Source organism: Triturus cristatus, chromosome 11 (assembly GCF_964204655.1).
Source record: "Triturus cristatus chromosome 11, aTriCri1.1, whole genome shotgun sequence".
Taxonomy (NCBI): Eukaryota; Metazoa; Chordata; class Amphibia; order Caudata; family Salamandridae; genus Triturus; species Triturus cristatus.
The window spans coordinates 1,053,202,661-1,053,228,542 of record NC_140594.1 but is presented as its reverse complement, the minus strand read 5'-3'; the positions used below and the strand labels follow the sequence as shown (position 1 = coordinate 1,053,228,542).

Genomic DNA, 25,882 nt, shown 5'->3' with positions numbered 1-25,882 from the left:
ACTGCTGGCGGCCTACAGCAGCATAGTCTCAGGGACAGCAGTGGTCTTAGCTCAAAACTGTTGAGGATGACACACACAAAAAGTAAAAGTGGGTTTGAATTAAAGAACAGTTTTGCATGGGGCATAGGGGCTGCGGATGATTACATGCTTTTTTTAATCATTTGATATTTTGGTGTAGCAAGGGCCTACCTCAAAGGACCAGTCACATGTTTTAATTGAAACAGTTGGATGCAGTGTACAGCATGTTATCTGAATAGCATTTCTTTGACCATTCCCATCATTTGGATGGTGTGGGGTGTGGAGGAGACAACACCGCAGAATCTAGGACATAACAGGTAGGAGAGATGGGAACATGTAATGGCGAAGGCACGAAAAAGCACAAAGCATCGTGACTTTTTTTTTTATTTTTTACATATTAACATCACACATTTACATTTTGAGGAACATTAGAGTGACTTTCCCAAAGTCACATGATTGGCTGGTTAAGCTTACTCTGTCTCCTGGACAAACTAAAATACCTGCCCCATTGACTTTTTAAATATGAGCTCAGCAAACTGAGGTACTGCATTATTTTATTGCGCTTTGATTAAAGTCTACTTCCTACTAACTTTTTTTTTTTTTGGAATTTCAAAGTATTTTTTTTATTTTTATGCAAAACATTAGCATTTCTGTTACAAGGTTAGCCAGTCGCAGTTTATACAACATTGTCCTGAGACATTATGACACATTTGCTTAGCTAACCCCACATGACGTTATTTACTGAAAACGAGAGGAAGAGAGACAGAAGAAGGCAGGAAAGAAAGGGGTGAAAGAAGAACAAGGAGTCAAGCTCTGAGAGTTACATAACCTTTTAATCGCTTGTTAATCTCACATACGACTAGCTACTGACTTTTTATACATTTTGATTTACAGTGAACTGAGAATCGCTGGCATGGGTCATGATGCATTCACATACACGTGTGCACGAGTACAGATGCATCACAGCAGACTGCACCCATCCCTCAATGAGTTTTCTTTAGGGCACACATTACGATATTGCCAGCCATGCATGCATGAGTTTCGTATACAGGAGTTGTGTAAAAAGTATTGACAAAGCCAATAGCTCTGCATTTTAAATCGGAGCCCTACTGGCATAGCCTATGCTTGTTAATTGAATAATTTGTTTAAGAAACAAAACAAAAGTCCATGAAATGTCACGACTGCTAATAGTTCTTCCCTTTATCCCACAAACTAAACACGCATTGGCATAGCCAATAGGTCTATCCTTTGGGACCTTATAAGTGTTTAGTCATGTAGCACATTATCCTGGGTGCTTTGCCGCCAGGGATTGAAGGGCTATAAAAATCTTATATTGCAAGGTATTTAAAAAATAGGGAAAATGTACCGAAATAGTGCATTATTCAGCCTACATTTCCAGAACCAGCGTGCAACTTATAAAAATAAAAGTTCCTAAGACGCCGGTGGGAAAAAAAAAAACAGCAAACCATCAGTTTGTTGAATTCTGATCGGTCAGTTTGGGGGAGTGCTGGCTAGGTGCTGCCGGCACTGATCGGAGGTGGGGCCGGGCAGGGACGGGTGAAGTAGGGGGGGGAGGAGAACGCTGGAAAGCGGATATGTAAAAATTGCATTAAAAATGTAAAAAGTACCTTTTCACTGCTTCCTCACCAGTCTCGCCTCCAGTAGTCCTCCCTCGCTCGGCCACAGAAAGCACACTCAGGCTCCCAGTCCACCAATCACAACGCTGCCTTAACAGCATTGTGATTGGTCCAAGTGTCGTTTTTCAGCGCTCAGGTGCTGACTGGAGGCCTGGGTATGTTCTCTATGTAGGCTGTAAAGCAGCCTGCATGGAGAACATGTGAAGTGCGCAAGACTGTTTTGGGCGGCCCACTGTGGGCCGTCCAAGCAGTCATTGCGCACTTTAGGAGGGTGCTACCACTCCTTCCCTGCCCCCACCCCCTCACACAAAGCTGTGGGTAGAAGTAGGAGAAAATAAAATGATAACGTGAGTTATCATTTTATTTTCTCTGTCCTTCACTGGAAAAGAGCAGTGGGGTGATGTGGAGGAGGCGCCACTGGTGCTGGCTGTAGAGTTGACTGTGACATGCAGAGGTTTGGATTTCCCCTCCTTTTATGCTGATGATGTCTGTACCTTCAGCACCAATCCTAAAACTCCATGTGCTGTTGAGAGCTGGTAGCAGATGGACTTTCGTTTGCATCTGCTGTGCACAGGCTTGTTTTGTACTCTTTTGCTGGGGGAGATAAAGGCTTTCTTCATCGCTAGTTTGATTCTGTTTTTACGAAGCAGCTCAGAAAACATCTGTGTAAGGCAGCAAAATTGACAAAGGATTGACAAACACCATTAACTGAACATTTTCCATCGCACTGCAACTATGCATTGTTTACTTTACTGTAAATATCGTAATACATCAATCACCCTCTGAATATGCTTGCAGAAAGGCAGGGGGTGAGTGCTTGCAATGTTCAACACTCCGCCCATCATCCCCTTTGGTTTTGCTTTGCAGAAAGGCAGGAGCTCAGTGATTTCAATTAAGGTTAGTAAATGATGCTGTCTTGCATTTTAAAGAGGTTACTTGATCAACATGAGCCTGGACAAATTGGATTTGTGAAGTGGTTTTTGTTCTGATCTGAAGTTTTTTCCTTGCCCTGGATGATCAGATTTTGCGGATGTTAATTGTGTGCCGCTTGTTTACTTCCAATGGGCTGTAAACTGCAAGAGCTTTGGAGTTTTACCAAACGTATAATGAGAAGTGTGCCCTAACAAGGAAAGTAAAGATACGGTCTTAACAACAGGCTAAGAAGCTCACTGAGAACTCAAGAGACTGAAACTGTGCCAGTTGCATTTTTTATTAAATAAATAAAAAGCGAATTAAATAAATAGGGCAATTGAAGTGGCTCTTGCTTTAGGGAGATTATGGTAAGCACGCTGGTTCAGTCTTAAACCTTTATCACCCCTCGGGTTGCTAACCAAAGACATGCCCCAGTGAATAAAATCTGAGTTTGTGTGCGATTGTCTACAGAGACCCAACAATCACAACTGCTTAGTTAGTTTTAATTAACAGCACGGAATGCCGCCAGGCAGCAGCAGGGACATGGTCGGGCATGGGTGCACCCGCAGTAGTGTAAGCACTCGGGCTTGCAGCTGGATGCTGAGTTTTCCCTCTTTTTACTCTGTTTTCCTGCCTCTGCTTCTGGCTTCCTTGCCTGGGTTGCGAACTCCCATGAAGCGGAAGGTGAGAAGTTTTTTCTCTGACGATACGAGGAGGTAGATAAACTTTTTTTCATGTGGTTGAAATGCATCTGAGTTAGTTTACAGCGCCCCGGCTGTTGCTGCCACACAGCTTTGCAGGCAGACTTGGAGGTCCCTGTCAGTTTCTCGTCAGGAAAGCATTCTATCGAAATGAAGAGGGCATTGTATGTGTCTGTGCATAGGGCCGCCTTTGATCTCTCGGTAATGCAATGGAGATTTAAGCTGCCATCACCATTAGAGACACTCAATAAACAAGCACAGCAAATGAAGCTGCTGCGAAACTTTCATCAAGCTGGCACACAAAGTAAACAAAACACGAGCACTTCTCAGGCAAACATAAAAAGAGTGCTCACAGAGAATCATAAATAACAGAAAGATTAAGAGCACATGTAACAGGGGCAGTCCTCATGGGAGGTTACAAAAGTCCAAAAGGAGCGACCTAACCCATTCCATGCGGAGAACGGCATGGTTCCATCCTCAGCCACGGTGGTCGTGTGCAGAGGACGGAACAATTCCTTCCTCTGCACACAACCAGGAAATCTGTCTGCTGTGTACAGTAGAGGGCTATCCTTTTCTTTTTCGCCCCAGGAGCTTCCCCAGCCACCCAAGGCATTATTTTTCAATACAATGACGATCAAGCACATGGCGCGCTGACATCATTACACTAACAATGAAACTGAAATGAGCCGATCAGCTCATTTCACTTTCACTGCTTCAGCGCTTGGGGGGCTATCTCAGCCCCCCCCCATGCACCGAAACATATGGGAGAGGCATCATTGGAAAGGGGAGAAGTGTCCCTTTCCAAAGGTACCCTTTCCTAGTTGACCACTACTTGGGGATCGACACAGGAGGGCGATCCCCAAGCAGGGATCCACAACAAGACACCGGGGAGGGAGAAGCGGCCCCTTGGGCAAGGGCCTTTGCTCCCCCCCCAAATGTCTATTGGCACAATCAGTCTCGCTGCCCCCCTGGGGGGGGGGGAGGGGGGAGGCAGAAAGCACACTAGGCACCAAGAGCACTTTTATTTTTTTAAATACGTAGGGGTTGCCCAACATGGACATGCCAATGCCCCCACTCTCCCAACCAAAAAAGGGGGAGTATTTCTGCCTGCCCTGGGGGCAGATGGGGGTTATTACTCCCGATCTGCTCCCAGGGTGGGCCAAAAGCCCACTAGACACCAGGGATTTTTTTATTTTAATAAAAGAGGGGTGGGGGCTGCCCATAATGGGCAAGACCATGCTCGCACCCAAAATTTATTGCAACAAAAGTCTTTCTGCCTCTCCCGGGGGGTAGATGGGGGCACTAGCTCCCGGTCTGTCCCCACGGGGTGGCATTAGGGCCCATTAGGCACCAGGGATTATTATTATTTTTTTAATATTATGTAGGAGTGGCGGCTGCCCAAAATGAGCATGCCAATGACCCACAAACTCTAAACACAAATGGGACAGTCTTTCTTGCCCCCTTGGGTGGTATTATCCCCAATCTGCCCCCCGGGGGCAGAAAGCCCACCAGACAATAGGGATTTTTTTTATTTTATAAAAAAAAGAGGTGGGAGCTTCCCACAATGGACATGGCCAAAACCCCACCTCACATAAATGGGGACCAAAGTCTTTTTGCCTCCCCTAGGAGGCAGGTAAAGCAATAGCCACAGATCTGCCCTTCCTGGGGAGGGGGGGCAGAAGGCCTACTAGGCACCTGGGACAATTTGTTGCCCTAGTGTAGGGGTTGGGGCTGCCCAGAATGGGCATGCAAAAGCCCCCATCGTCCCATTAAAAATGGGGAACCAAGTCTTTCTGCCTCCCACTTGGCACCTGGGACTATGTTTTCCCTAGTGTAGGGGTGGGTGCTGCCCAGAATGGGCATGCCAATGCCCCCACCCCCCATAAAAAATGGGCATAGTCTTTCTATCCCCAACAGGGAGCCTATCGGGCAATAGCCCCCGATCACCAGGGACTACTTTTCTCTTTGTGCAGGGGTGGGGTCTGCCCTGAAAGAGCATGCCAAAGCCCCCCCAAAATATATGGGCACAGTCTTTCTGCCCACCCCCCCATTGGGGAGGCAGATATGGGCAACTGTGCCCCATCTGCCCCTGGCCGTGTAGGGAATCCAACCAAACCCAGACATTTCTGAAAACAAGACACCATAGGGAGTCTAGGGAGGTGTGGCTTGCGTGAATCCCCCCCAACGTGTTGTTACCCATAATCCCTTGCAAACCTCAAATTTAGCATTTATTTAAAAAAAAAAAAAAATCCAACAAATAAATAAATCACATTTTCCTCATATTTCTGTGTGGGATCATTGCGCTAGGACACATTGCCTACCACCCAGTGTTCTCCTCGGTCTCCAGAGTAAAATGATACCTCACTTGTGTGGGTGGGCCAAGTGCCTGTGACAAGGAAGGGCCAAAAATGTGTAGAGATTGAGGGGATATTACAGCGAGCTGATAAGCACAATTTCTTTTTTTTTATACGTTTTTAGGTTGACTATCTTTTAAGTCTTTTTTTTGGAAGGAACAGGAGCTCAACAACATTACAATTCCCAATATTTAACTTTCTCGTAATTTTCATCAGTCTACTTTTAACCTTCCATGCCCAATGCATTTTGCTGTTTCCAATTTCCATAGCACAAAAGGTTGAAACTTTTAGATCATTGACACTGCCAAATTTCCCCCAAAAATCTAATGTTGATTTACATGCCAGGACGTTCCAGGATTGCAAATTAGATTCTATTCTTACGGCAGGGGTCATTACTCCACTGGGTAGACCAAGCTATTTCTTTAGACATTTGCCTTAACACTTATCCCATATTGACTCATATCTTAGGCATAAGACTTCAGCCCCATACATTACATCATTGCCCTATATGCGGTAAACACTGGGGAGAGCGGAGGATCACCAAAAACTTTCTTAAATTTAGATAGCCCTCCAATCGTAGATAAAGTCTTCGCATCCCACATTTTTCGATGCAATACGCAATTGAATTTCTCAGAAAATGGCATCTCTAAATACTTATGAGGTAGCCACTTCTACAGGCTTATCCCCCTGGACCCCCCTGTAAGGTTTGTTTTTCTTGACAAATTTGACAATTTTCGTTTTATCCATATTTATGGTCACATCATTGGACGTGCAATACTCAGTCTTTCTTTAGAGCCCCACCTGCGTTAGATCAACAATTGCAAGGACTGTTAATGTGGGCGAAGATGCGGTTGCGCAAAAACCTGACATGCTTTAGAACAAGTCCTTGCTGTTCATGGTATGGCTACAGTTTATGGATATGATATATGTAACAACGAAACCGTATGGTATTGCAGATATTGTTGTAATTGAAAATGTCAATAAAAATATTGTTAAAAAAAAAAAAACAATTGCAAGGACATTAGCAAACAGAAGGCAATATATACATCTTCACCCTATTTTAGTGGAGAAAGCCTTGGCTTCCGCTAGGACCTGTGGCATATCAGTGAGCTATTAAGAAGAAAAGCAAAGGGGCCAACATGCACCCCTGTCTCAAACCATTCTCTAAGTCGGTTTTCCTTGATAAGGACTTTGAGAGATCTAGTCTCACCTGCGCCCAGTTACTGTGTAATCTTTCAAGAATCCTCAAGATGTTTACCATGATGCCAATGTCAGTCAATTTGGATCATAATATTTTTCGATTTACTAAGTCAAAAGCTGAACGAAAATCCACAAAGCAACAAAATAAGGTATCAGTGGTTTACATCGTCTTCTGACACATTTCCAATAAGCTGAATAAATGGTCAATTGTTGAGTGACTTGGTTTAAAACCACCTTGATCATTCGGAATAAGGTTATTACACTCAATTCATTCCTTCGTGTGCTATAAAATAGCCTTTGAGTATAATTTGGCCCCAAAATCAATTGAACCTTTTCAAATGAAAGCTGTTGGGGTATACCAATTCATTTTTCTTGTGGATTGGTCTGATTACTGCCCCTTTCTAGCTAACTGGCAACAGTCCTAAATTAGGTATTGAAATAAACACTTTAGAAAAAAGTTTACATCAGTATTTTATTACAAGTGCTGATAAGTTATCTGGACTGGCTGCTCTCGTCAACTTAAGGAAGAATAGTATTTCAGTCAAGGAATTTACATTTAGCAGATTACCGAGCTGTTCTCTGGGGCAACCTAGGGGCATCTGCTTAGATGCTCAGGAGAACTATATAAACTAGTTAGGTGAGAGACCGAAACCGCCTCCGGAACCGTACGCCTTATTGGCTCTTGGACTAATTTACAGACCGTCTGGACACGCTTATAGAATTTTTTTGTATCCTTAGTTGTTAGGGCCGATATCATTTCTTTTCAATTTGCCTTAGTCTGATTTGTTTTGCTATAGCAATGACTCATTCTATTTTGGCCATGTTATACTCAGCTCTCTCCCAGAGCTCATAGGGTACCACTTATTGTGCTTCACTTTCTCAAGCCTTCTCTTTAAAGCTTGACATTGATGATCAAACCAAGGATTAGTAATCACCAGGGAACACAGTGAGTCTTTACCAATGACATTACATTTGACTATTTCCGGGGCCAAACATTTAACGACTTACCTAATGATCTCACCATACCACTTACTACATAGTCTCCCCCCTCTGCTGGAAATATATTACTGGCTTGATAATCACATATAAGTGTCATTTACCTATCATCGATACGAGTCGTTATTCTTTTCGGAAAATATGTTTCCAGGGAGATCACAGTTTACCTCAGGGTGGGTTCCAAGCAGAAAATCACACTTAAGCCTCAGTGATCACTTCCTGGAATTTCAACCACTCTAAAGAAATGGCACACCTCAAAGTTTCACGCTTGTAAAAACATGTAATCTATTGGACACTTCTGGTTGCTATACACATAAGTTTGGGCTGCTGGAGTGTCACTATCAAAGCGCCCATATAAACAAACAAATCCTAAAACTACCAAGCGCTTTGTGAGCCGGCAGCCCGACTTGCTTGAGTACAAGGAGGACACACGCCTCAGTTATGTTATAAGCTTCGTATTATTTTGAAACAAATTTGAGCAAGAAACTAATGTAAATGTACAGACATACAATATTTAAACTAACATGTGATAAACAATCTAACTACAATTCATTTAATGACTAAGGAAGCTTCAAGTATTTTTATCACAAAATAATTTTTTATGTTTTCTGTACAGTATTTAAAATGTAGAATTGATATCATGATACATTATTTACATAAACAGTGTCCTCGAAAGTAATCAATTATTGAGATAGATCATAAATACATTTGATGGACTAGTTATGTAATCAAGCGGTCCATATAATCCGGTTCAGTCTACAAATCATGGATACATTTAACTGAAAACAAGGGATATTGATTCACTGAACCATGATACAATATCAATTTAGCTCATACTGTGAACGGCTTAGGATTTTATATGGCTGACGGTGTAATGACACTACGCGCGTTTTGGCAGGAATGCCTTCATCAGGAAGCTTTACAACAAACAAATGATGGACGGAATGCTGACAATGCAGACATTCTCCCCCAGTCAAGAGATCTGGGTTAAATCCATCGTTCTTTTGCCCACTACGCCACCCCAGTTCAGACATGGCCATATGCAAATCAGTCTTGACCCTGTGCCTCATGGGAACACTCCAGCCCGAACTGCCAAGCCATGTCTTCCCTGGACCAGAATCAAGCATCCTAGGACCGGTTTCTGGCTATCAGCCGTCATCAGCCAGGATAGCTTGACTCCAGTGGCGTAGTGAGCACGGGACCCACGTCTGGGCATACCCATCCCACTTAGGGCGAAAAGCGTTACAACAAACAAATGATGGACGGAATGCTGACAATGCAGACATTCTCCCCCAGTCAAGAGATCTGGGTTAAATCCATTGTTCTTTTGCCCACTACGCCACCCCAGTTCAGACATGGCCATATGCAAATCAGTCTTGACCCTGTGCCTCATGGGAACAGTCCAGCCCGAACTGCCAAGCCATGTCTTCCCTGGACCAGAATCAAGCATCCTAGGACCGGTTTCTGGCTATCAGCCGTCATCAGCCAGGATAGCTTGACTCCAGTGGCGTAGTGAGCACGGGACCCACGTCTGGGCATACCCATTCCACTTAGGGCGAAAAAGGGAGGACCTGGCTTGGCAGTTCGGGCTGGACTGTTCCCATGAGGCACAGGGTCAAGACTGATTTGCATATGGCTGGGTTCAAACTGGAAAGGCATGGTGAGCAAAAAAACGATGGATTTAAGCCCTGATCTCTGTACTGGGGTGAATGTATGACATTGTTCTGCATTCTGTCCATCTATTGTTGTTTTTGCATTTGTCACCCCGAGTGGGAAGGGTATGCCCAGACGTGGGTCCCGTGATCTCCATGCCACTGGAATCAAGCTATCCTGGCTGAAGAGGGGTGAAACCCCGAAACCGGTCCTAGGATGCTTGTTTCCAGTCCAGGGAGGACCTGGCTTGGCAGTTCGGGCTGGACTGTTCCCATGAGGCACAGGGTCAAGACTGATTTGCATATGGCTGGGTTCAAACTGGAAAGGCATGGTGAGCAAAAAAACGATGGATTTAGGCCCAGATCTCTGTACTGGGGTGAATGTATGACATTGTTCTGCATTCTGTCCATCTATTGTTGTTTTTGCATTCATCAGGAAGCTGTCACATCATTCACTATAATTGCAAAAACGTAGCCATGCAACGTTAATGGAATGAAAGGCCACTGGAGTGGAGGGCCTCAATCTGTCATCTGGTCCGTGAAAATGCACCAGTGGGAGGAAGTTAAGGATCGTAATGTCCCGTCTCTTTAGCAGTAAGCTTCAGAGAAATATCAGGTGAAGGTGATTCAAACTTGGGCACTGGCCATCAGTACTACCCGAGCTCATTTGTTGAGGATTCCAATCGGCATAATTGATTAGAAAAGAGTCAACTATGAATGGTTTCTCATTCTCCTCTTCTGGCATAAGACGTAAGCCAATTACATTAAGATCAGAATTAAATTTACAATCAGACAAGAATAGGCGCCAGCTTTGGTTACTTCCCACCCTTTCCTATTTTTCAGGAAAGCTACTTGATCGATATCTCTAGACATTATATAGAGATAGACATTTTATCCCCAAAGGTAAAACTGTTCCAAAAAACCCTCAACAAATTTGATATGTTCAAGGGATTCCATGTATTAGTTTGTTTCCCTACCCTATGAACATCGAAACATAAATAGGTAATTTTCAGTTCTCCCCTTAGAGTTCATACAGGTTAAAGACTTTTTAGGATAATCATATTTACTCACCCTTACCTTCCGTTTAAGGGTGAAATGTAGAGATCTCACTATTTACGCCCCCTCTGATTTACTACCTGCTGGGGCAGTATTTTTTGGGCCTCGCTTGCCATTTTTGACGATGGGGGGGATTGGGAGTGGCATTCAAAGAATGTCCAGCCCCAGGCAGCTTCGAGCATTTGGTTTCACCCAGACCGAGCGCGTGCAGGCAAGGCGCCTGCTTTAGAACGCGGCGTTTTTAAACATCGCGCTCTAATTGATGCCAGTTGGGGGTCCGTAAGCGAGGTAGGCAGGCAGCGCGCTCATTTTGTGCCGCTCCTGTGGGATTTATTTCACTTTGGGTGGCTTTTTTGGTTTAATTAAGCATGTCAGAAGCTGCTGATAAAGTGAGGGAGGCGCTGAGAGTGTTGTGCCAGGCAGGAAGGGAAGATTTATTGGCCCCTGGTGTTTTAGGTCAAGCTTGGACCGGTTTAGCTCTTGAAAAGAGGCATTCCTCAAAAGGGGTGTCTACTGCAGTCATTGCCTGCAAATTGTCAGACAGTTCCCCTGAGGTGGTGCCTGAAAGGATTAATAATTCACTAAGTAAAATGCCTAGAGATGCGAATTTCAGTTAAGCAATTCTGGTGATGTTATGAATGAATTTTCTGGAGAAGTGTCTACTAGTCGTGACATTCCTATCTTTGGGACAAAACTTTTATTATCTAAGGTTGGGGTCTCAGCTTCTTGCGAGAGGCCACTTTCGCCTGTCATCTCTTCTGATACTAGTAATTTATCGGCGAATGGTTCCTTTTTAGGTCTCGCCTAGCGACGCAGCGCAGCTGCTCGCTAGCGAGAGCTATTGTCGTCGACTTGAGTTTGGAAGGGGGACAGGAGATGTGCACTTTTCCAGACAGCCGATGTGCAAGTTCACGGCATGTCTATCAGCTTGCTCCCGGACAGCACATGGGCATGCGCACTGCGTGTCTTTCAGCTTGCGCCCGGACAGCCGATGTGCATGCTCGCACTCTCACGGCGTCGCTTGTACGTTGCGGATGGACAGCCAATGTGCACGTTCATGGCGTCTTTTGTTATCCTTCGCTTGGAGGAACTGGGAGGGTGCAGGGCCTCTTCGATGCTGCCAGGTACTTGATTACTATTCCGCCGCGCGCCTACCCTGGGGCCCTTGCCCTGTACCGACCACGCCCGTTGAGTCCCTAAGTCAGCCGCAGCCTGCTTCCTCCGCTGTCTCCCTTCAAACTGAGCGCGGCGCAGCTTCACGGACACTGCGCTCAGTTTATTTATATATTTCTTAACTTTAGCACTGAGCGCAGCGCCTGCTTCAAGCACACCGCGCTCAGTGTTAAAGTTAAGAAATATATAAACAAACCGAGCGCGGTGTCCGTGAAGCAGTGCTGCGCTTAGTTGTAAACTTAAGCATTTGCAATGGGAGAACCAACATCTAGGGCCGGTCCTCTCCACTTATTTGGGAGTGTCACCGAGAGACAGCGACAGGAGCTGAGAAGCCCGAGCGAGGGCCAGTGCGCACTGCTTAAGCGCCAACAGACTCTCTAGCGCCAACCAGCACAGGCGCCAAGAGGCAGTCCCAGGTGCTAGTAGCAGAGAGGAGCTGCACCAGGCAGCTGCGAGGATGTCCCACTGCGCTGGGGATCTCACTCAGAACCCCCTGCAGAAGAGCTGGATTCCGCACACAAGCAACCAGCTGACCCAGTGCCGAAAGTGTAAGTGGGGGCTTCTAGGGCATGGCAAGGGCGGGATGGCCCCAGGCGCTGCCCACTGCACCTGCATCTGCATCTGGTCGCAGAGATAGACTGACTGCAAGCATAGTGTGTGCAGCTGTGTACTAGGACAGTGTGCTCCCGTTGGTGTGTGTAACTGTGCAATGAGGACACTGTGCTCCAGTTAGTGTGTGCATGAGGGCAGTCAGTGGGCACGCATGCTGGTAAGCTCAAGCTAGGGTCACACACGCGGGTCTGTGAGTCTGTCCATCCATGGAGCCGTGCACTCACAAGAGGTGTGTGTGTTTGTGTCATTGTTGGTGCGGGTTTCAGCACGAGTTAGTGTGTGCAAAAGTTATGGTGTGTGTGTGTCAGCGTGTGTGTGTGGAAGTATGAGTGTGTGCATGAGTGTCAGTGTGTGTGCAAGTTATGGTGTGCATGTGTCAGCATGTTGTGTGTGGGAGAGTGTGGGAGAGTGTCAGCATGTGTGCAAGTTGTGTGTGAGTGTCAGTGTGTGTGTAAGCACGAGTCAGCGTGTGTGCAAGGGTGGTGTATGTGTGCCAGCCTGCTGCGTTGTGTGTCTCTGGGTCCCCAGTCTAGGCGAGGAATGCGCTCTCCTCCCACATCCTCAGCCAGCCTCCTCCGTCACTCCCTCCTCCTGCAGCCTCTCCCTCCCCAGGGACAGTGGCTCTCCCCTGGCCCATCCCCAGCCCACCTCACATCCTCACCCAGCCTCCCGTCACTGCTCCCCACCCCAGCCTCTCCCTCCCCAGGGACACCGGCTCTCCCCCAGCACGCCCCAATACATCCATCACTGCTCTGCAGCGCCTCCCCTAGCACCCAAGGTGCTGGAGGCGGGGGTGCTGCACCTACCATGGCACCCAAGGTGCTGAAGGCGGGGGTGCTGTGCCTACCCTGGCCCCTAAGGTGCTGCAGGCTCACCATCTATACATTCCATCTTGCATTTTAAAATCCTTTTTTCGTATTTTTATTCATCCATTTACACCCCTTTAAGTTAACAAAGCCTTTGCTTTACTGTACAGTTGCTATAGAAGCTTGTAGTATGGTATAGTGTGCACTTTTGTCTTTAAATTATCACTCCACTTAAAAAACAACTAAAAAACATTGGCATTTACAAATTTCAATAGCTCCAACTCCAACAAATGCGAGACCTATTGCATTGCAATGCTTGTTACCAACAGTTGTCCTTGCAAACGTTGGTACAAGTAGCGTTCCTGTTGTTTCTTCTGGTTTAAGTTCCTTGAACTTCCCTGTTAGTGAGATGAATAGGGCTAGTGGTTCAACCTCTGATGTTGGTGGCACCGATGTTAGCTCTGTTAGGGCTGTTAGTGAGCCTCCTGGAGCGGGTAGGTGGGTTTGGATTGAAGGGAAGGATAAAGGCAGTCTTGCGGTGCCTGGCAAATTTCAAGAACCCCACATGTCTGCAAGTAGGAGCGACTTGCAGGCCAACGCTACATCAAAGCTGCAGAAGGGCATCAGGTGCAATGCACCGCCGTTGAGCAGGTTTCCAGCATCTTGCTCACCTTTTCACACTCAAGTAAAAACTGCTGAAGCAATTTTCCCAACTCCATTACCTGATTATAGGCTCTCCCAGTTCATAAAAGCGGTGAACTGGAGGCTTTTTAGATGGTGGTGTGGGGGATGGGGTTCAGCCTTCATCTAGTGGGGCTGCACAAGGGTTGCATGACAATGATGAAGGTAACTTATCCGAATTAGAGGAGCGTGAGATGGCTAGTCAAGAGGACCTTTCTAACAACCGTTTTCTTTCCAAACGGGGGGCTTGTTAACCAGTTTTCTCGAGATAATGTTTTGCAGATCTGAGAGAAGTTGGAAGCAGCTAGAGCGGTTTTCCAAGGCATCTGATGGAGTAAATACAGGAAGACATGCAGCGCTGGACAAGCCCCTTCAACCAGGTGAGCAAGTCACTGATAGTCATTCTCAATCCAATGTTAGAAAACGTAAAGCGGTCACAGTTCCTGGGAAAGACACGGATGTTAAGGTTTGTGGTCATTGTGAATCTACAAGGTTACAGGAGTGGGTATCCCCAAAGACAGATACAGTTCCAGACAGGGCACCTGGCTCAATTTCTCAGGGGGAAAAGGACATCAAGGACAAAACCACAAGTTTAAAATGGTTGCCCTATATGGGGTTGTCCAATATATTGGGTTCACATCTCAATAAGCTTACTTAAAGATAAGATTTTGAACGGGGAATATGTAGATGTTTTTAAGTTGCTACATAGAAAGCTCCAATCCAAGGAAGGTTCCAGAGAGGAGGCATGGGAGCAAGCAAAGAGACCCAGGGTTCCCACTAACATTGATTCTTGGACCTCAGCCTTTCTGATTTTTGCAAGCGTTTACTGTGAAAAGTTTCCGGACCATTCGGTCTCAATTTTCAAATATTTGGATACAATTAGAAAGGCTTAGGCAGAATTTGGAGGTTTTGCATGGCTACATTACGACGAGGAGTTCAGAGCTCGTCTGGTGTTCATTCCGATGTCGATAATGAGTTATGGGTACAGTGGATGTAACCCCAGAGGCCTCCTCCTACATTGCATACCGCCAGTGGGCTGGCTGATACCCCTCTGCCATTTCTTAACAGACCCACTCCGGGAGGGGTGGGCTCATGGGCTAAAACCGCAGCTTTTGCCACAGGAGCCTGTTGGAATTTTAACAGGCGTTTCTGTCAAAAGTATCCATGCAAATACAGGCACGAGTGTTCAAAATGCGGTGGCAAACACACAGTGTTGCAATGTTTTAGCAAACAAACCTCCAGCTTTCCTACCGGTCAAGGCAGAATAAGAGGCACCCTTTCAAAGGCGGTTACACCAATTGATATTCCCAACTTATGTCATTGGCTCAGGTTTTACCCTCTCAGGGAGAAAGCTTTAAGATTGAAGTGGGGGTTTAAGGAGGGTTTCAAACTAGGTTATCAAGGTCCCAGGCAACGCAGTTTTTTTTTTTTATTCATTTTTTTTTAAAACGTTATTGTGCAAAACAACATCATTACAAATATGGGCCTACAACCACAAGGGCCGGCCGATAGTATATGCAAATCAATTGCTTAAGGTCACAAAGCAGCGACTGATCCCCAGAGGTCCAGCAGAATTACAGGATATATACTCGGCAACTCAGAAGATAGGCAGGATACCAATATTTTAAAGTTTAAGAAAAAGAACAAACAAAAAAAACAACAAAACAACACTCAAGGCGAGAAACATTCTAAACGGTGTCGAACTTCGATGGGGGGGGACCTATCATACCAGGTAGAGAATCAGGAGGACAATAGAGATTACCAGGGGGGGGGGAGGCGGTGGGGAAGTCAGGACAATCAGCAAAAGAAGTACAGTATTCTAGGAACCTCAGGATCAGGGGGACAGAGAAATGTCCGGAGTGTCCTTAAAGGGGGGCGTACAGATGTTACCTCGGTAGGTGTTCCACTGGCCCCAAATTTTATTCCACGCCCTAGGCTTGCCCCTAGCCAGATAGACCGTCTTCTCTATAAACATGCACCAGTCCATGTTCTCCTTCCATACTGACACGGTGGGAGGCCGTCGGGAACCCCAAAGCTGCGCAATATCCCTTTTTGCAATCATGTTCCCAAGTGCCGCCCACTGGGCCCGGACAACGTCGTAATCATTCGGCTCCCACACATTCAACAGACATCTACGAGCCTCAGGCAACAGAGCGACCCCAGTGACACACTCCATTACAGCATGCACACGGTGCCAATACGCCGCGACCTCACGGCACTCCCAAAGGATATGAAGGAAGGTGGCGCTCATTCCACGTCCGCGCCTACACAACCCATCCGAAGAAAAACCCATAGCAACCAATCGAGGACCCGTCACATAAACTTGGTGAAGAATTTTGAGCTGGACGAGACGGAGACGGGCGGGAATGGCGACCTCTTTCGGGGAGGACAGTGCGGACTGCCAATCTTCGTCATCCAACTCCAACCCGTCTCTGGTCCAGGCCTCCCTAAGACGCACAAGGAGATCCGCCCGATTGTTGATTAATTTCTTATAAATCAAGGAAATCGAGGCAACGCAGTTTTGCTCAAATTTAAAATCTACTCTGAAATTGCTGAAGGTAAGATAGCCGGCCCTTTCTTTTCTTGGCCCCTTCCCAATCTTTTTGTTTCCCCTTTAGGAGTGGTTCCCAAGAAGACGCAGGGAGAATTCCGTATGATTCAACATGTGTCCTGGTCTCAAGGATTGTCTGTAAACGATTTCATAGCCAAAGAAGACACTGTAGTGCAATTCGCTTCAGTGGATGTAGCTCTGGACCTGGTTAAAAAGGCCAGCTCTAGAGCGGAGTTAGCCAAATGCGATATAAGATCAGCTTTTAGGTTGCTCCCAGTCCATCCCCAAGACTTTGAGTTACTGGGCATACATTTCCAAGGGCATTTCTTTGTTGACAAAGCGTTACCTATGGGGTGTGCAGTCTCCTGTCAACTGTTTAAAGATTTTAGCTCTTTCTTACAACAGCTTTTCTCATTCAGGTCAAGTTACATGTAAGTGTCTCATTATTATTTGGACGATTTTCTTTTTGTCGGTAAAAAGGGCTCACAGCAGTGCAGCAAGGCACTTCAATTTTTCCAAACAGTGATGCAGGAATTAGGAGTGCCGTTGGCAACAGAGAAGACAGAGGGGCCAGAGACATGTCTAATATTTCTAGGTATTGAAATAGATACAGTTCAAATGGAATGCAGGTTACAGATTGTAAAAGTGCAGGAAATTGTACCGTTTTTGGATCATGCTAAGGCGTCACAAAAACGGACTCTATTTGAGATGCAACGTCTATTAGGGCATCTGAACTTTGTCGGCAGAGTAGTAAAAGCCGGGAGATGTTTGCAGGAGGTTGGGTTTTGCCATGGCTGGTGTGTCATTACCGCATCACAGGGTTAGAGTATCTCTTTACATGAGATCAGATTTCGAGGTCTGGTTGATGTTTCTGCAAAGCTTCAATGGTGTTCCTATCAGGTCTGTTGACGAACATTTCGTGTGGTCCATACAGATTTTTTCTGATGCTTCAGAAGTTAACGGTTTTGGACTTTTCTGGGATGGAAAATGGTGCGCTGAGCCTTGGCCTCGGCACTGGGTAATTGAGAAACGCAGCATCGCATTCTTTGAATTTTTTCCCTTGATAGTAGCACTGTCAGTCTGGGCAAGTTATTAGCTAATAAATCCGTGCTTTTTCAGGTTGATAACAGAACTGTAGTTGATGTGGTCAGAGAGCAAAAGAAAAACGCCTGCTTCAATTGTTGCAGAGGTTCATGCTGACTTGCTTAATGTTGAATATAACTTTTAGAGTTAAGCATATTCCTGGTCTGGACAATAAGATAGCAGAGGCGTTATCTCGTTCTCAGTGGCAGAGATTACGTGGTTTGGCACCCACAGCAGATCCAGAAAAGACTCCAATTCCTCAGGAGCTATGGTTGCTAGTGGACTGAAGATAAGGATGTTGGTGGAACATTTTCTTGCTATCAGCACACGCTTAGCTTATAGAAGGGCATGGGCGGAATTTCTACAGTCAGGTGCGGCTTGTCGTAACAATGATCACACAGGCTCTTTACTACGTAATGATGACATACTGCGTTTTGCTTTGAGCAACATTGATAAAAATATAGCTGCTACCACTATTGTGGGGAAACTTTCAGGCAACTCTTTCTATGGAAAATGTTTTTGGGGTTATGACCCTTCTTTAGGCGAGTTAGGAAGAAGAATTTTACTAGGTTGGTCTAATGAAAAGAAACGCAGAACAATACTGCGCAAGCCTATATCTTTTGACTTATTGGAGGGGATTATACCAACGTTGCCTACACTTTGTTATTCCAAGTCTGAAGTTGCACTTTTTAAACTTTGCATGTTATGGTTAGTCTTTGGGGCGTTTAGGGTATATGAACTTCTAGGAAAATCGTTTATTCAATGTCGGAGATATTCCAATGTATCAACCTTGTCCGATTCACTACGAATCCATTTAGAGTCATCCAAAACAGACCAGAGATGTAAAGGGGTTACTGTAGTGTTGCGGAAACCTAGCGGTCCACTATGCCCATGGTTTGCCTGCTTACAATTTCAAGAGTTTGCCTGTTACCATAATAACTTTATTTTTCAGCACTAGGATGGATCTGCACTAACCGCTTCCCAGCTTTTAGCGGTACTGAGAAAATCTTTGCTTGTTTTGGGGTTCAATCCTGTAGATTTTGGTACCCATTCCTTTGGCATAGGAGCAGCTTCAGAGGCTGCCAGAAGGGGTTTCTCTCTACAGCAGCTGCGCCGACTCAGCCATTGGTCATCAAATTGTTGTTTAAAATATGTTAGAGATTTTAATGAATTTTAAGAATCCATTTCGTTCTTTCTAACATTTATCTCCTTCTAGGTTCTCACATATCTTCACCGGCATCCATGGCGAATGTATGGATTGTAGGACACTCTTTCGTCAGATGGGCAGCCAAACAAGCTGACAGAAGCCACTATGGTTCAAATCTGGGCTTTAGTTTTGAGGACACGGACATTTCATGGTTTGGTAAGAGTGGGATGAGGTGGGGTCAGCTGTTGCCCAGTTTATAGGAATTGGCTTCTTCTAAACCTTTACCTAAGGTGTTATTGCTTCATTTAGGGGAAAATGACTTTGCACAGTTGTCAGGTCTGGGCCTACATTTGGACGTCAAAGCCGACTTAGCCAAAATTGTGCGAAAATCATATTTACCGCACTTGTACCAAGGCAGGTATGGAGGAGCGCTAAAAGGTTTTCTGCTATCGACAGGGCCCGGCGTAAATTTAACAGAGAACTACACCAGTTTTGCATCATCAACGACATTAGCTGGCTGTCGCACGATGACATTGGAAAAGACGATTTTCCATTTTTCAGACCAGATGGAATGCATTTGTCTTTCATTGCAAATGAGTTGTATATTGTAAATATCAAAGATAAATGGTCTTTTATTTTGGGCCTGCATCCGTGGGGTTGAAGGTTTGCATAAGCGGCTTTCTTTCTTATTTGGGGAAATTTATGATATTAAAGTGTATTTGTTTCTCTCACAAGATGATTTACGGATTTTAATTAAGATTACTATTGCACACTATTTGGTTATTATTCATCTCCAAGCACGATAAAAGGTGGTGGTGGTGGGGGGGGGGGGGGGGGGGGTTGGGAGAGACAGGAAAAACACCTTTACAGGATTTTTTCCTGGTGGCAGATTGGGACGGGATTGAGGCAGGCAGGAAGGGTTGGGGCAGGCAGAATAGCTTGGGACAGAAGGGAAACAGAGATAAGGGGTTGGGGTCGAGGTTCCAGGTGGGGGAGAATTGGGGATCTATTTGGGGGAAAAATTCATGGGGGAAATTTCATTGGGGGATTGATATGGGGATCAAGGAGGGGTGGCGAGGCTTTATTGAAACTCATTGATTACATTATGATTCTGTTTTGTTGTTGCTGAAATAAAAGCAACCTTTTAACCCCCATCGGTCTGCGATGTGATTAATTGCCCAATGGGGGACTTGGGGGTGGCATTCAAAGAATGTCCACCCCGGGCAGCTTCGGGCATTTGGTTTCACCCAGAGCGAGCGGGTGCAGGCAAGGCGCCTGCTTTATAACGCGGCGTTTGATGCCAGTTGGGGGTCCTGAAGTGAAGTAGGCATGCAGCGTGCTTATTTTGTGCCCCTCCCACTTTTTTAGTACAAATTTTATAGTTGCACTTTTTTCCTTTCGGGGAGATTTCCTGGGTTCCATGGAATTTTTACTTTTCCATCAGAGGCAGAGTGGAACGGGATTGAGGCAGGCAGGAAGGGTTGGGGCAGGCAGAATAGCTTAGGACAGAAGGGAAACAGAGATAAGGGGTTGGGGTAGGTTCCAGGTGGGGGAGAATTGGGGATCTATTTGGGGGAAAAATTCATGGGGGAAATCTCTTGGGGGATCGATATGGGGACTTTTCATGGGGGGGGGAAATCAAGGAGGAGTGGCGGGGCTTTATTGAAAGTCATTGATTACATTACGACTCCATTTTGTTGTTACTGAAATAAAGCGACCTTTTAACCCCCATCGGTCTGCGATGTGATTCATTGCCCGATATTAGATTGGAGCTTCTTAGGCTCCACACCTTTCATTTTAGAATGAGCTGGCTTCCTCAAAGAAGCCTGCGAGACGCAAGATTAACTTTGGTGGCTTTTGATTTCTTCCCCCCTTTTACCACGGTCTCTAAGATCATTGTGATCTCCAAGAAACCTTTCCCCCTAGGTTTACATTCCTGGGGGCATTTACTGAAGTCGTAAATCACTATGCACCTTTTCTCCTTACTTCATGACAAATAACATTTCCCCACTTAGGCGTTATAGCCTCTATTGACTAACATAGGCCACTTTGACACATACACGGATGCACACTCCAACACCTCTCTTTTTTTTTTTTTTTTTTTTTTTTAAGAACCCTCCCCCTATTACTACTACTGCCCCCACCCCGGCAAAGTTACATGTCTTACTAAAGATGGCATATAGGAATTAATTGATTTTTAGTTCTAATGCAATCTCCTTTAGTAGACTTCCTTGAGATTTTAATGTATCACTTGTCACCACGATAGATTCCTGGATGACATATAAAATATGTTTTGCAACAGGAGTACATCCAGCATAGGAGCAGGTCCAGTCACTAATGAGTCCAAACTAGAAGCAGACAGGTTTTGATCATAATGGTTATTTTGAGTGGTTCTCTTCACGCAAGGAAATATCCTTTGCCACCACTCTGCTAGGGGGATCGAAATTATTGGAGAACAAATGAAGGTACGGACCCTCGACTACCCACACTATCCTCAGTAATCCCTCTATCAGGGCCCATCTCTACCTCGGGTGACATAAACTTAAAAGGGGTAATTGTGAAAAACATGGCAAGGAAGAGGGTGGGGCTCTATAAGCACAATACTGTCCTGTAGAACTGGACTCTCCAATTCCTATCCCAAACACTCCTTTCCGTGTTTGGATACTAACTCTACCACTGAGTATGTCATCAACTGGGTCAATGATTTAAAGTAACCATGAGTTCTGAAAATGTTTCTCGACAAAGTCCTTTATTGATAAAGCCAGCAGCTTAGCTAAGGTATGTGCCGCAAGCGAACAGCTGGATGAAACATCTACCAGAGGCTGGGAAGCAAAAGGTTAAAACTTGAACAATGCGCACTCAGTCCTTCCCTAAGATCCCTAATATCTTGGCCCAATACCTTTACCCTTGCCCCAACTTTCATTTTCCCTGAGGGCTTTAGAGTTGCCAGCTCTTTTCCACTGTACAGGCACAACTTTCCCCACTTGCACCGATTACTCCCAAGAGTTACAAAGGTCACAGGGGTCCACAAGTCCTGTTGCTGAGCCCTAAAGCCTGCGACCAGCACTGACTTGATTTAAATGACTGAATGATTCCAACCATTTAAATGTTGTCTTCTCTAATGATTTGAATCCTTCAATAAACTTTTATGGTTTCAAATCCTTCACTAAACTTTTATGGTTTCACTTTAATTTTCTTATGAGTCTTCATTGTAAAGTCAAATGTGCTTTACATTAATTTCTGAATGGAATCGTATTGTTGGTCAAGTCCAGCTGAGGAGCAACCAAATCCTTAGGGGATTAACACCACTCCGGGTCTGTGAGATGCAATTACAACGAGAAATAAGAGGAGCTTTAACAAATATAGTAAGATAGTATATTTTTTTGTTCCCAGAGATCATGCTGCCGTATGATGACCTGCTTTTAGTGGAGGGAGATGCTCGACTAAAAGCAGGTCATCATACGGCAGCATGATTAATCTCTGGAGCCCAAAAACAAAATACCATCTTACTATAATTGTTAAAGCTCTGCTTACTTCTATTTGAAGCCAGGGACATCATGCAAAAAATGCCCTGCATCTCTCACAAGGCACATCACACATCTACTCCGCATTACCCTTTTGCCAAGCTAAAGTTATCTGGTGGGTCTAGACCATCATGGAACGCTGAACCGCTGGATCTCTTGACCTTTAGAAAATAACTATTACAGCTCAATCCTTCTCAGGGAGTACAACCCGAGTCTGGAACTCTTTATCTCAGGACTAACGTACCACTACCTCACTGGCAAACTTTAAATCCGACCTGAAAGCCTTTCTATTCGAACAACGTTGTATTAAACTTATCCTCTATTTAAACTGGTAGACTTTGAATTTGCATTAACTTCTGCCTTGAGGATTACGTCTCAACCACTCGATAGTGCACATCTCGTTCCTGAGCCTGGTTTATCTTGCGTTTCCACTAATTACTTAAGACTTTTGCTATTTGTTCTTTCTTAAGTAATGTTCTATATCTTATGTACAAGCACTTTAACACTTGTCCACGCTACAGAAAACTGAATAAAAATAAAAGTGTTCCAGCACAAGCATAGCTGCCAAGGTTTCAGATTGCCATGTGTGACATTTTCATAATTTCAATGTAATTATGAGTGACACTTTGTAACGAGTTATATAAATATTAGAAATGACAGCAGAGAGTGAGGCTGAGGCACACATAGGTCACAGCCAGGCTGTATGTTAAATATTTCAAGACCACTATAGCAGCCTCAACCCTAATAAAAAAAGTTAACCCTAGCTGAGCAGTCCTCCCCATTTGGCGAGCGGTGCCTATGTACCCAGCCCTGCCGCAAGCACCAGATCACACCAGCCGCAGGCAGCCTGTCACAGAACTAAAGGCTCTATTGACAGTGACGCTGCTGATCAGTGCTGAAAGTAAAGTAGTTGCTGTTGGACCCGGGCTGACCGGCACATTAATGAAGGAAAAATGAGAGGGAGAAGGTTCCAGCCGCTTCTGATAGCTCTCTGTATCCATAGCAATGCTTCTGTGACTGCAGGTTGACAAATCCATGCTCGTACCTGTGCAGCACTCATACCTGTGCAGTGTGGATGCCTTAATGGTGAGGAGTGCTGCCTACTTGCTTCTGGAAGACATAAGAGTTTGAGGTATAACCCCATCCGGTATATAGGGAAGGGATACCATAATGTAGTTAGAGATGAGAAAACGGGGATCCAATGACAGACATCAGTACGGTGACAAGATAACCCCATGTTACCAAGGATGCCTTGCTCCTAGTGTAGATTTTCATTCGACAACGAATCTACTGCATTCTGGTAGTTGCAGCCCTGGCTCGCATCGTTTGAACCAACAGGAAATCCCAGGACTACAGCATTGTGTCCCTACTTCTATCAATCAATCAAAAGACCTTTATTCGAATTTCATAAAATTCATAAAAGTACATAAAAATAATTCATTATTACAATATTCCAATACAGTTTCATAATATTAAGATCCGATACAGCAACAAATCAAGGATTTTCCATCGTCTTACGTACACAAGTGATAAGTCTTAAGAAAGTGCTGGTGCGAAAAATTAATTCGTCTGTCTCCAGAGAAAGTAACATTGAACGGGACTCCTCCAGAGAGAGTGGTCTCTGCTTTCTAAAATATGGTGTTAAAAACCAATTTATATATTTTAAATAAAATGTACAGAAAAATAGAAAATGAAACTCATTCTGTGTGCTAATACCGTCGCACGGGCAAGGACTGTACTCAGTTGAGCGATGGTAACCCAAAGGGAAACCCAGTAAAAATTTTACAGAACCTGCCCTTAAACGGAATAGCAAAGACCTCTCCCAGTTGGACATGGGTAGGGTAAGATATAATGGGAATGGTTGCAGGCACATGTCATTCTCCATGTATCTTACTACAGTGGGTTTTAATATTTCCCTTTCCATTCTTTCTGTATCAAAAAGTGCATAAAGTGCTTGTTTGACCTCTGCCTTATCCTTGGGTGCGATTCCCGATGGGTCAGAAAAGAGGTCGCCTCTATTTACGGCGCTTAATATTTTTTGAACTCCAGCTAGCCAAGGTGTCCCTACTTACATAGAGTCATCTAATTACCTTAGACATCAGAATTAAACAGGAAAGTTCTGTTACCCAGTAAAGGCTTTAAAACACACCAAAACCCACCAGAGGCAGCAGGCCTGTTGTGCGGGAAAGGGTGGTATATCCTCACACAATGTTCTTTTAGGGAGAAAAGCTAATATCATGACCCTAGCAAAAGGAGGATCAAGTGCAGGCAAGCCATTCCCACAGAAACACAGCTGCAGTGGTGTGTGTACTGCATGTCTCTTGTTATGTGCAATTTTAATTGAATCGCTTGGCCCTATTTAGGAAGGCAGTATTTACATGCGAGTCAAGAATCACTAAAAGCAGCATTAGTATGAGCAAACTACAAATACTGATGCAGCTCACTTAGTCCTTGATATACTTATCTTATTTCTGAGCTCAGCACAGCTTTTATGTATGCGGTATACATTTCAGATAAGAGCATTTTTTAACATATTTGTGTTAAAAAAAAAGCTCTTATCTGAAATGTATACAGCATACGTAAAAATTAATTTAAGAGAATTAATCAAGTGTGTACATATCACAGTAATGTAGAATACCTCCGAGGGGTGCTTGCTTGTGATATGCAATGAAACTCTGTCTGCATATCACAGAAATAGAGAATAACGTAACAAAGTTTATGTCCTATAAATGAAAACTACGCAGGACAGACAGTCGTGTTTCTTGCAACACGGAGATTTTATTCCTACCACTAACAGACTCTGTGGTAATGTACACCTCCTGGTAGAAATTAACAGTCTCGGCAAGCTGAGCAAAGACTTGGTGGCAGCCCCTCTTCTCGATTTTTTTAGTAGAATAAGTGACGGTCTGCACACAATCCAGCCACAGCATTACCCAACAAACAGGTGACCCCTTGACCCACGGGTACAATAGAGTGCAACACAGGTCAAGCACAAGACAGCCACCGTCAGCACTTACAAACAGTTTTTAAAGATCCAGTGGTAAAAGCTCGAGCAGTGTGTCACAAATACGTGGGTCAACCACAGTGAATGTCAGCGACAGGATTCCCTGCAGCCGAGCGCACGTATGCCAAATGTGTTAGTCTTGGACTACCCTCCCGAAGCTGCAAGCTCGCGGTCTTGGAATTCACTTACTGATGCTGCTGTAGCCATGCTGTCAGATTCTGACACTTGCCCCCTTTTAACAGAAAGTTTGCGGTCATCTTTATCGGGCATTCAAGCGCTATCACGTGACTATACCTCACACAAGGTAATCATAGCCAAGTTTAAATGCAGCCGGCCTTTGTAGTTGTAAATCTAGCGGCCATCTTGTAAAGGCAAACATAAAATATAATCACACGGTACTTCAGTTTGTATTACTTAATTACCAAATGTTATAAAATGAAAGGCATTTAGTAAATACTAATTTGCTGTTTAATAGTTTTCTTACATTAGTTTACAGACATTTAGAGCCTACGTATTATACATAATCATGTATCTTAATTATTAGGCATAACCGTGATTGATAAATTATATATGTTTTTGCACACGTAAAATGGGCTTCTGTTTAACTATAACCACTCTTCCTTATACTTCCGGAAGGGCTGCACTTGTGCTCCGATTTCAAACTAGAGCGCACCTTTCTATCAATGCTAATGGAAATCAGAGGGGACCATGAGCGCCACGTTGCTAGAATACTTTTTACAACATTTCTGATTGGAGCAGGAGTGGAGCAAAACAG

General features: G+C 44.7%; 1 protein-coding gene across 1 annotated transcript in view; it reads right to left on the bottom strand.

The window, feature by feature from the left end:
- MCCC1 (methylcrotonyl-CoA carboxylase subunit 1) overlaps positions 1-25,423 on the bottom strand; it is an 85,790-nt gene extending 60,367 nt beyond the window's left edge. Inside the window, exon 1 of the mRNA XM_085635359.1 lies at positions 25,297-25,423. Within this exon, the coding sequence (XP_085491485.1) occupies positions 25,297-25,364 (68 nt within the window). The 5' untranslated portion in view covers positions 25,365-25,423. The remainder of the gene's footprint in view (positions 1-25,296) is intronic.
- Between the last annotated feature and the right edge of the window lie 459 nt (positions 25,424-25,882).